This window comes from Labrus bergylta, chromosome 15 (genome assembly GCF_963930695.1).
Source record: "Labrus bergylta chromosome 15, fLabBer1.1, whole genome shotgun sequence".
Taxonomy (NCBI): domain Eukaryota; kingdom Metazoa; phylum Chordata; class Actinopteri; order Labriformes; family Labridae; genus Labrus; species Labrus bergylta.
In genome coordinates this window covers 25,851,917-25,864,181 of record NC_089209.1, presented here as the reverse complement: position 1 = coordinate 25,864,181, position 12,265 = coordinate 25,851,917, and the positions used below count along the sequence as shown (strand labels likewise).

The 12,265-nt window shown below is 42.1% G+C and overlaps 1 protein-coding gene across 5 annotated transcripts in view; it reads right to left on the bottom strand.

The window, feature by feature from the left end:
* Positions 1–836: 836 nt before the first annotated feature.
* tab2 (TGF-beta activated kinase 1 (MAP3K7) binding protein 2) overlaps positions 837–12,265 on the bottom strand; it is a 50,083-nt gene continuing 38,654 nt past the window's right edge. The window contains exons 5-8 of one of the 5 annotated variants that reach the window (XM_020636690.3): positions 9,923–10,016; positions 5,141–5,236; positions 4,312–4,392; positions 837–2,906 (exon numbers count right to left, since the gene is read on the bottom strand). In XM_020636690.3, the coding sequence (XP_020492346.1) occupies positions 2,794–2,906; positions 4,312–4,392; positions 5,141–5,236; positions 9,923–10,016 (384 nt within the window). In that variant the 3' untranslated portion in view covers positions 837–2,793. The remainder of the gene's footprint in view (positions 2,907–4,311; positions 4,393–5,140; positions 5,237–9,922; positions 10,017–12,265) is intronic. The other 4 variants (XM_065963406.1, XM_020636686.3, XM_020636688.3 and 1 more) reach the window with 4 other exon arrangements.

Sequence of the window (12,265 nt, the reverse complement as noted above, 5' to 3'; positions counted from 1 at the left end):
CTCCACGAGCAGAAACGTGCTCAAACTAGGATCAATATTGGAGATGCTTTTGAAAAATGGAGAGAGGTTAGAACACAGAAAGGTTTACAGACCCATGCAGAGCTGGATAAACACTGAAGCTACAGTGTCCGAGAAACAGCAACCAGCGTGAGCATCGACTCTAGAGAGGAGGGGGCTGGGGGGGGGGAAAGACAGCTCTCTGCAATGTTTTGAACTACGACTGCAGTACCTCATGTGGTGTTTAAGCAAGAATATAAATCTGGGCTATATGTTACCAGATGACAAAATTCCTCATTGTAAACATCAAATGTCAGATTTTGACATTTTTGCAGTCGGCCCAAAAGCTGAGAACATCAGCAACATCTGCAGGCTTTTTAACAAACTCAGAAATCAGGGAAACAAAATTAACAAACCATCCTTTAACTTCATGACAGCAGCAGTTTTCCTGTCGTCCCATTAACCACATTATTAGAGTCTACATGTGTAAACACTTGTGATAAACGTCAAACAGTCCGTCTCTACTTCTCCCTATACAAGTCTAGTGTGCCATCTAGTGGATGGTCTGTTAACAAAGGGGGGTGGTAGAGGAGCTCACAGCAGAACAGGAGACAGGATTTCTTACCAGCTGCTTGGTGGTAATCAGCGGGACACTTCTTGATCCTGCTGCATGTGCTTCTGTTCCCCTCACCGTGATGCTCGGTGGATAAATAAACTCTGATTACCTGATGGGCTCATGCCCCCCTGTGCTGGATCAGATCTACCGTTTCCTCTGGTTTGCCACGACGGTAACATTTGAGTATTTGCACAACAGTACGATAGAGACGAACAAAAACAAATCAGAATAGATTTTTTTTTATTATTTTTACAAATAACTTATCTGTTACAAAGACAGTTTTCCCAGCTAAAATCAAAAAAACACTTTAGATCCAAATTATTTTTTTCCTTTGAATAAAACATGAATAAACTGCCTCTTCACACCGACGTGCTGATGACGCTGAAAACGGGGATCTTTGGTTTGAAGAGAGGAAGAGAGAAAGTTTGGCGTAAGTGCTTAAGAGATGATAATTCATCTTATACTTTGAAACGGGTCGGAAACAAGAGTTAGGTTTCGGGGGGGGTTAAAAATAAAAAAAAGGCACTTGGGTGTGACAGAGGTGATAATCAATACAAATTCAATCGTTCTTAAGGCATTGACGCAAGGCAGCATTTCACAAATGTGGAAAAAAAAAAACAAAGAAAAGAAAGTAACTACTCCACAGTTAAAGAAAGTACATGACAATAGGTAAACTTTAGAAACACCCTCATCAGTTAAAGCTTAGGAGGATGAAACCAGCCAAATACAAATAGAAGAGTATACAAGGTGGACAGTCATGTTGTGTTTGTTTCACTGACGTAACAGTTCGGACCTGCTCTACTCAAAGGCAAGGGACCCATATGATTATTTTCCTCTTTGGTACCTCACAGAAGGCGGTTCAGGTGCTCAGCGACAATCTGCAGCAGCGTCCTGATTGTCCTGATGAAGCAGAGTCTCTTTGCACGGAGGTGAAGTTGTCCCCAAACATTTGAAACCTACATTCCAGTTGTCAGATACGACGGCAGTTTGTAATTTACTTTTTTTCTTTGCATGACGGTCCTGACATGTTTGGCACCCAGAACAAAACAAGACTCTTGCGTGGCCTTGCCGCCTCTTCTGCAGATCGTACACACTGACCAGACCGTGCAGATGTAGCTTCATGATGACTGCAAAGTTCTCCGCTCCTCTCCTTCTGCAAGGCTTCAACTCTCACAGAAATCAAGTAAAAAGCTTTTTTTTTTCCTTTCTTTTTTTTCTTTTTTTAAAGGGAGCACGGTGCTTATTCGTTTCGAAAGAGGAAAACAAAACAAGAAAAAAAAAAAGTTAATAAAGTCTATAAAGCTATACTTACAGAAATACAAGTGATTCATAGTGTGAGGAAAAAAAGGCTTTCAGGGCACGGTCTAAAAGTATGTACAGTAAAAAGCTCCAGGGGAGTTTCTGCCTCCGTGCACTGTACACAAAGCATGCAACTTAAGTTTCTTTTTTTTCGTTTACTCGTGATCGGAGAGACAGGAAAAGGGAGGGGGAGGACATGAGGCACGTTTGAGAGGCAGCGACACTGCCAGTTCCCCCTTTGGCATCCTGTTAAAACAGCAAACAAACTTGAAGAGTCCACGATTAGTCTGTTAGTTTTCCCTTCAGATGGCGAGCAGTGGCTGAACACAGTTCCCAATTCCAAAGTCATGCCACCACACAGAAAGAAAAAAAACAACATTTAAATCAGCAAAAGGCACCTGTGTGTGTGTGTGTGTGTGTGTGTGTGTGTGTGTGTGTGTGTGTGTGTGTATGTTTGTGTGTGTCTCTGTGTGCCGTCAAACTGCAAGGCCACACTCATAATACTGGAAGTGGGAGCAGCGAGGTATCACCAGGGGTTAAAAAAAACAGTCACCCATCAAGCAGAAAAGAGGAGAGGTGACCCCACACAATCCAAGTCTCTAAGGTGAGGTATCATCCGACTCTGCCAGCCTGATTTAAAAAAAACACGAGCTGTAAACACCATCCAGTTGAGCCTTCAGTGGACGGCGTTCTACAAACCTTAGAGAGGACGAGAAGAAGAAAAACAAAAACCGAGAAGACCACACCCAACTTGAGTTTTCATACAACAAGACGGGAAACAAAGGAACAGAGAGAGGACCCTCCATTCTGCTGAGTCTGCTTGGAGATGGGCGGTCAAAGACGGGGGGGGGGGCGGTCGTTTTCCCAGGCGCCTCGCAGGCTCAGAAGTGCCGCGGGAACTCGCACTGTTCACAGCGGTTGAGGGCGGGATGGTTGAGGAAGGTGCAGGCCGTGCAGCTCCACTGCGTCCCCTCGTCCTCCTCCTGGCCCACGTCTGAAGAGGAGAAGAAGAAGGAGGTCAGTACAGAGGAGGAGAAGTGAGGAAAACATGGACAGCTAAATGTTTTCTACAGAGCTGGCATTGGGGGAGTCAGGAGTGTGTTCACGTGCAGATCTATGAAAACGTAGAAACACTGAATGTTTTGCAAAGCATTCACACACTGATCTGAGAGTCGCCATGGAAACATCTGACCCTGGATCGCAGAGCTGCTGTCTCCATCACCTACATCTACTACAACATCAGTGGTGCTGGAGTTATTTTTTAATTGCTTTAGACCTCAATACTTAAAGATAGAGTCAGAAGCTTTTATCTAAAGTATAAAATATAGACTTATACTAAAGTAGAGGTGCTCCATCATCACCTGGTGACTGTGTCTGCAGAGACTCTGTCCTCTGACTGGATTTTAATGTTCTGGTTTATTTGGTTGACGCGGGACGTTTCTGGGCGGGGAGCTGGTGTGTTTCCTCTCAGCCAATAACAACACAGCAGGTGAGTTTAGGAGTGGATACAATTCAGTGATTAGACGCGATTCAAACCGGCGAATATGACGGACGCAGACGAAGCGGCAAAAAAAAGTGAAAGTGTGAAATGAAGAACGAGGAGCATCTTGTGAAGTTTTACTTTAGTAAAAGTTTCACAAATAAGTAATGACTTAATCTTTTGTCAGGTCAGCAGCATCACATTGTCATGAGTATCAGGACCCTGAAAAGATACGGTAAGTAACTGGAGCTTTTCTAAACTGTCTCTTGAGGGTTCCCTTTTCATCCTCTTCTCATACGACCTTTCAGAATAAACATTTTAACCATAGCCTTATTTAAATTCACTTACCAATTCAATGTCACACATTAACGATTTGAAATCTCAAAATGTTAGAACGTTTTTCTTGAACGTGGCTCTAATACTCAAAGGAATCCTTTTAGACATCACGTTAAATTTTTGGTGGAGAACTTTCATGTTCATTAAATTCAGTCAAGAATTCAAAGACAACGATTGAAAGACCGGCTACGATAAGACGGATAAACTGATCAAAATTCAAAAGAGAGCTTTTAAATTTTATTAAAAAAAACGTGAACCTGCACAGATCTGTTAGTTTAATCTTTTTTTTTCTTTAATTGTATTTCATTTTGTGTTTCATCCTGACTTTAGCTTTAGCAATGTTAACATGTGTTTTCCATGCTAATAAAGTCCAATTCAATTGAATTAAAAAGGTTTGGATTTCAAATCTGAAAACCAGAATGTTAAAACAATAAGAGTTTTTAAATTGAAAGACATAAGATGGTTGATGACAAAGGGAGGAGGAGGAAGAAGAGGAGGTGGAGGAAGAGGAGGAGGAGGAGGTGGAGGAAGAGGAGGAGGAGGAGGAGGAGTGACAGATAAGGAGGAGCACAGGGATACCAACCAAGAGGGGGAGTAGGGGAAGGAGTAGAAGGAGGCTCCATCATGAGCTCAGAGGTCACATTATATCTGCTTCCTCTCCTGTCTGGTCACGACATGATGATGGAGCAGAGCAGAGATTGATGGATGGAAGAATGGAAGAGAAAGAAGATAATTGGATGGATGGATGGACACCAAACAGGAAGGAAGAGAAGGGCAGAAAGCAGGAAATCACTCGTTAGTTAGAAGCAGTGTTAAAGCGTCTCGGGCAGATTTGTAATAGAATACAAGTTACAACTGACTACCAATATCCACAAAGTTCATGTGCAACTACGACTTAAGTCAATGTTCCTGTTTCCACAGCACGTTCTGTCTCAAATTTGATCTCGCTCCAGAATCAGACCCAGTGGGGCAGGGCATATGGCGTCAGACTGAACCCAGATAGCATGGACTATGTGTAAATTGTGGGTAAGAATGTTTTTGTTTAAGAGGCTGGCAATTGGTCGGTTTCACCCATTCTGATTCTTGTGATTGGGGAGTAGCAGCAGAGGGAATCACTCCCATGATTCCCCAGCAGCCTCGACATCATCTTTTGTAATTGTTTTGATTGAGCGCCCCCTGGTGGTGGAATTGACATGCTGTGGCTTTAACAGTAGTTATGAATATGCTTAACACAGTCCTTGAAGTATTATAATCATAAAACAAAACTCAACCCTGACCACAGGCCTGACTTGATTTTAGCTGTTAAAGAAATATATTTATAAAGTGATGTGTGAGTAAAAACTTTAAAGATTGTAGGAAAGTGAAATAAAAAAAACATGCAGACATGTCCATGCAACCAGTTCTAAACTTACCAACGGATAAAGTACCTTTGGGTTTGGGTGGGACAGGACCAAGGAATCCAATGTTGTCATAAAAATTATGGATTGCACTGGGATTAAAGTGTGGTCCTGTAAACAATGGAAAGCCTTCCATGTGATAATGGATATACATTTCTCATGATATACAGTGGGTACGGAAAGTATTCAGACCCCTTTACATTTTTCACTCTTTGTTTCATTGCAGCCATTTGCTAAAATCAAAAAAGTTCATTTTATTTCTCATTAATGTACACTCAGCACCCCATCTTGACAGAAAAAAAACAGAAATGTAGAAATTTTTGCAAATTTATTAAAAAAGAAAAACTGAAATATCACATGGTCATAAGTATTCAGACCCTTTGCTCAGTATTGAGTAGAAGCACCCTTTTGAGCTAGTACAGCCATGAGTCTTCTTGGGAATGATGCAACAAGTTTTTCACACCTGGATTTGGGGATCCTCTGCCATTCTTCCTTGCAGATCCTCTCCAGTTCTGTCAGGTTGGATGATGAACGTTGGTGGACAGCCATTTTCAGGTCTCTCCAGAGATGCTCAATTGGGTTTAGGTCAGGGCTCTGGCTGGGCCAGTCAAGAGTGGTCACAGAGTTGTTCCGAAGCCACTCCTTTGTTATTTTAGCTGTGTGCTTAGGGTCATTGTCTTGTTGGAAGGTGAACCTTCAGCCCAGTCTGAGGTCCTGAGCACTCTGGAAGAGGTTTTCTTCCAGGATATCTTTGTACTTGGCCGCATTCATCTTTCCTTCAATTGCAACCAGTCGTCCTGTCCCTGCAGCTGAAAAACACCCCCATAGCATGATGCTGCCACCACCATGTTTCACTGTTGGGATTGTATTGGGCAGGTGATGAGCAGTGCCTGGTTTTCTCCACACATACCGCTTAGAATTAAAGCCAAAAAGTTCAATCTTGGTCTCATCAGACCAGAGAATCTTTCTCATAGTCTGGGAATCCTTCATGTGTTTTTTGGCAAACTCTATGCAGGCTTTCATATGTCTTGCACTGAGGAGAGGCTTCCGTCGGGCCACTCTGCCATAAAGCCCCGACTGGTGGAGGGCTGCAGTGATAGTTGACTTTGTGGAACTTTCTCCCATCTCCCTACTGCATCTCTGGAGCTCAGCCACAGTGATCTTTGGGTTCTTCTTTACCTCTCTCACCAAGGCTCTTCTCCCACGATTGCTCAGTTTGGCTGGACGGCCAGGTCTAGGAAGAGTTCTGGTCGTCCCAAACTTTTTCCATTTAATGATTATGGAGGCCACTGTGCTCTTAGGAACCTTGAGTGCTGCAGAAATTATTTTGTAACATTGGCCAGATCTGTGCCTTGCCACAATTCTGTCTCTGAGCTCCTTGGGCAGTTCCTTCGACCTCATGATTCTCATTTGCTCTGACATGCACTGTGAGCTGTAAGGTCTTATATAGACAGGTGTGTGCCTTTCCTAATCAAGTCCAATCAGTTTAATTAAACACAGCTGGACTCCAATGAAGGAGCAGAACCATCTCAAGGAGGATCAGAAGAAATGGACAGCATGTGAGTTAAATATGAGTGTCACAGCAAAGGGTCTGAATACTTATGACCATGTGATATTTCAGTTTTTCTTTTTTAATAAATTTGCAAAAATTTCTACATTTCTGTTTTTTTTCTGTCAAGATGGGGTGCTGAGTGTACATTAATGAGAAATAAAATGAACTTTTTTGATTTTAGCAAATGGCTGCAATGAAACAAAGAGTGAAAAATGTAAAGGGGTCTGAATACTTTCCGTACCCACTGTACATGTATACACTCCAGCTTCACACATTACCATCAATAGAAACAGTACAACAAGCATCACAGTGATGCAATCAGGCAGCAGGAGGAAGCATGTTGACAAAAAAACAGAAATTAGAGCCCGACCGATTAATCGACTGGCCGATATTAATATCTGCAGATATTAGCCTTTTGAGTGACTATTGGTATCGGCTAATTTTATCTCAGATATGCACCGATATTACTTGATATACTCACCAGTCAAACAGCATTTCATTTGAGATTCATTGTATTAGACTAGCAGTTCTCTTTGACCAGCAGTGGAAGCTATATGGATTACAACAAACATTATCACTCTCCAGAGTGGTGATGCACAGTTACTTTCCAGTTGAGTTGTCTTCGCTAAATATCTTTTCCACAAGTGTTTGATAACTGTGTTTGAGGGATCAATGCAATCAATATGTAAATCTTTTTAGGGCTGGGAATCTTTGGGTCTCACGATTCAATTTAGATTCTTGTAGTCACGATTCGATTCAGAATCTATTTTAGTTTCGAAATGATTCTGGATTCATGAGTCGTGATTCATGATTCAAAGTCTATTTTTGAATCAGTTCATACTTCAGGATCAACTCCAGTCATCTGTGAGACTGGCTGAATTTATTGCTGCTCCATCTGGCATTCTACTAGGTTAAAGAGTTAGCATTAGCACTTAGTAGGGAGGGACTGATTAGCCACATTTCTTTTTTTTTTTTTTTTAAATCGATTTTTGGAAGTAAAATCTCTTAAGATAAGAATCTCAATTTGTATCTTTACAGATGCATAACCATAAAATATCATTCATCCATTTATTGTATTTACTCTGATGCTGCACTACGTCTCATGAAATGGCCGTGATCTAACGGCATCTTTACACACTGCGCTGGGGTTGAATCCCAGACATTGCGCCTTATCAGCGGACAGTTACAGAGGATATACGAAATGTTGAATTTAAGCTCATCCCTCCTGGACGTAGGTATAACGGAACGTTCCATTTACTTGGATCTCGGAGCTGGGAATGACATCACAAAGTCGGACAAGCTACATGGATGCCTTAAGGAGTCCCTTTGTTTTGTTAGCTAATATCAGGCAATAAAAACATGTGAATATAACATGACAGCATGTCCACAGATAGAACTTGCACGATAATATCGGAGTAATCAATTGAATTATGCAAAAAGTGAACATAGCTGTTAATAAACACAACAGATTCAGTGTAACAGAGTTAGAATGAACCTCTTTTGAATTTCTACAAAATTAATGTGTCTGTCATATTTATGTTACTTTGTTGCTGCCTGGTGGTCTAATAGCGCAACTGTAGGGCTCCTAGCTGGCCACCGTACGTACCTCAGCAAAGGAATCTCTCCTGAGCTGAAGGTGGGTGTGTGTGTTAAGTGCTGCGACCAACATATCTCTGTTTAATGGTTTAAAACTGTTCCAAAAACTTTAGGTAACATGTATTTTGTCCATGAGCCCGTTTAGAATGTACTGTTAGAGTTTCGGACATTTATGTGTAGAAATGTTTATTTTATTTTACGAGTTTCAGTTTGTTTACATACCGAGCTAATGCTAGTTAGCTTACCAGTTAGCTGCTTCCTCGTGGCCGTGATGCTCACGTTAATGCTCTTGTGTGCGTGTTTTTGTGTTATACAGATGTGAGTCCTTGCAGTTGCATATCAATGCTGATTGTGTGCTTTTGTATTATACACCAGGTAGGCATGGTTAAATTAGTTTTACATAAAATGTGAACTGTAAATTCATGTTGTTTGTGTTAATTGTAAAAAGCTATAAAATGCACTTCATTGATGGTTACGTGTTAAAATGAGTTTGGTATGTTTATATACAGATAAAAATTGAAAATGCTCTTATTTGGTACTCAAAGACAAAGTAAAATTCCACTATACGATCACTTGTGCTAAAAATGTATTTAATTGATATGATTTCAGGATGTTATGTAAAAATATTCTCCTGAGCTGAAGATGTGAGTCCTTGCAGTTGCATATCAATGCTGATTGTGTGCTTTTGTATTATACACCAGAATAAAAAAAAAAGGAAAGAGATCCAGAGTGAGAGCAACTCCGGCTGTTGTGGCGTTCTTCCTGCACCACAAACATCTGAGGCAGACACACACCCTCCATAGTCCAGCAGAGAAACACAACCGGTTACATCAGCTTGAACGTTACTGTTGACACGCGCAGCAGCCATTGGATTTTAACCGAGGCTACAGCAGGTTCTCCGAGTCCAAATTCCAATTTCGGAGTTGGAATTTCCGATTTCCAAGATCAAATGGAACGCACCATAAAGTACCATCCTGCAAAACTTAACGATACAAGAATAGCAGCCATCTGTGATATTCTTATCCTTCTTAGCTTTACTTGATTGACGGTATATTCTCGTTTTTATTTCTCTGCTTCTCTCTGATGGGTTACTTTATCTTGTTTTAGAGGTGGCTTATTATCTGAAGTATTGAGCACAGTTTCACTTCATGTCCTGTCCTGTCGTCTGTATGTAAAATGAGGCCGACTCACTCACTGTAAGCCGAATCTATCTACAGAAAAAGTAAGTAACCTCACCTCAACTTTATCTGAGACTGAGCTGAGTGAGAAGCAGAGTTCATTTTGTGAGCAGCCTCATGCTTCCCTTCACCTGCGTATGTTGTTATGCAGTTCGACCTCTAGCGCCAGTTGAGTGCTGCCAAGGGGGCAATAAATCTCTCGTTACCAACCAGCAGCAGGATGCAATTCAGGAAGAGCTGATAGTTAACGGCACAATGGCAGCAAATGACTGCGTGTGCTGAGAGGATGTGAGTGACTGGCCAGACCGACGACCTAATGCTGCAGAGTTTGTGATCCGATCTGACCTCCCCGGCTCAATGACTAACAGTTAACTTTACATTGTAACACGATATAAACACATAGAATAGCAGTTTAAGCATGAACATATTTTAAATGAAATATTAAGAGAGGGTACAGAAACATAATCCTACCTCTTGTTTGAATGAGATCAATTTCTTTGGTGAGACAGTCGATGTCGATCTGCAGTAACCGGTTTTGGCATCGCAACTGCTTCATTTCCTCGATCTGAAAGAGAGTGAGACAGGAAGAGATCAACAGGCGGGCGGGACAGCTGCAGACACAGGCAGATGAGTGGTAGATGGTGTCAGTAGCTTTTTCCTAAATAATAAAAATACAGACTTATACTAAAGTAAAGCTGCTTAATCATCATTTCTGGACCTCCATACATGTGTGGTGGTGACTGTGTCTGCAGAGACTCTGTCCTCTGACTGGATTTTAATGTTCTGGTTTGTTTTGGTTGACTTTCGACATTTTCGGGCGGGGAGCTGGTGTGTATCCTCTCAGCCAATGACAGCACACAGGGGAGTTTAGGACGTGGCTGCGCGGCAAAGAAGAGAAAATATAATCATTGTGAGGAGGAGGAACGCAGAGCAGATAAAGCTTGTTCTAAAACGAGGGTGGTTTCTGCTTTCTGTTGGACAGGCAGGTGACAAACACCGGTGGTTAGCTTGTGCTAGCGTCCGGAAGCTTTTTAGTGTAGATACAAGTAGTAAACGGACACACTATGTCCTGCAGTGAGGGTGCGCTTCTGGAGGCCCAGGAGGAGGGGCCTAGTTTGAATGTAGTGTTTACAAGCTGCAACGAACATTTCTACTGACTCCACATTTGAAGAGGACATATGATCCCCCTTCTCCACCTTTTCAAACAGTCCCCTTCGGTCTAAATGAAACATCTGTGCTGTGCTTTGATCAAAATATAACATGAGTCAAGCACCAGAGGAGGTTTGTGACCCTGTAGAAACCAGCTCTCTCAGAACGCTCCGTTTTGGTGTGTGTGTCTCTTTAAATGTAATGACCCCCCTGAGTTTTCCCCGTAGACATCTCTCCTCTGTAGCGAGAATAAAAATGGCCGACCTGCGCAAAATTTTGTTCTAGGCTGGGGGTGGAGTCCATGGGTGGAGATACCAGGGGAGGGGATTTTTTTTTACCAGAATCCCACTGTGACATCACGAGAGCAAATTTGAAACACAGCATGTTTCTCTGTGTTGTAAGACTTATGCAGACCACAAACAAAGGACTGGATGGATTTATTTCACATTTTGTGGGTCAGTAGACACTCAGGTTACCCATAAAACACTGTTTATTTTTTATTTTTTAAAGATTTATTTTTGGGCTTTTTCGTGCCTTTTAATACAGAGGGAGGACAGTGGATAGAGTCGGAAACCAGGTAGAGAGAGCAGGGAATGACATGCAGAAAGGGGCCATGGGTGGAAGCGAACCCGGGCCTACCGCTCGAGACGAGAGTCTCAACACATGGGACGCACACCCTAACCATTGCACCACCAGCGCCCCCCATAAAACACTGTTGAAGTGGATTTTTCATAATATGTTCCATTTAAGTTTTTTTCCATATTATTTTTCCTTTTGCTATTTCCAATCCTTGAAGGGCCAAGCTGTCAATCAACAGGTTTTATATTCCTATTAATGTATGTATCTATTCCTCTCTTTATGCAGGTGCATTGACCTTGTATTTCTCGACAATCCTACGACTCTGTAGCTCTCAGGCCGTTTTGCTTTCGAGTCAGTGGAGCCGATCTGTTACCGTGTCAGCAGCAGAGCTGGCTCGGCTCAGTAAACAACACTGAAGCAAAGAGCTACTGAGCTCAGCAACAGCAGCCAATTAACCCTCCGCAGCCTCTTTCCCCCGTCCGTAGACTCCGACTGTAATAGCTGACAGAACAGCTGACTCAACAAAGAGCTAAGAGCGGCACTTCATCTGAACCCGAGAGGTTTCAACAAACTCACTGCAGCAAGTGTAACATAAACACAGAGCTATACAGAAAAATAAATATGGAAGGACACGTTCACTTTGTTTGCTTTTCAGCTCCCCTGTTTGAGCATTTTCTCTGCAGGAGCTGCAGAGCCTCACTTACAGAATTAACTGTGAGGTGAATCTGACGTTATGAGTTTGACGTTATGAATCTGACCTAATGAATCGTCCACTGACAGTCTGAAAATATGGCCGGATATCGGAGTAATCACAAACAAAGCCATGATAAATATTGCATAAAAATATAAACCAGTTTTTAAATAATATCCTGCAGCCAGACCCGTTCTTGAAAGGGCCACCCCAGGTACCACCCCAAAATCCAAATCTATACATTTTTGTTTTGAGTCCCTAAAGAATCAGGCTTAGAAGATGTATGTTACCTAATTGTTTAACTTTCAAGTACTCATCATTAGTGGGGATACAAAGGGTGGAAAAAATGCTGTTCATTTGCATGTGTGTGCCCACAAACTGCATGTCACCCCTGC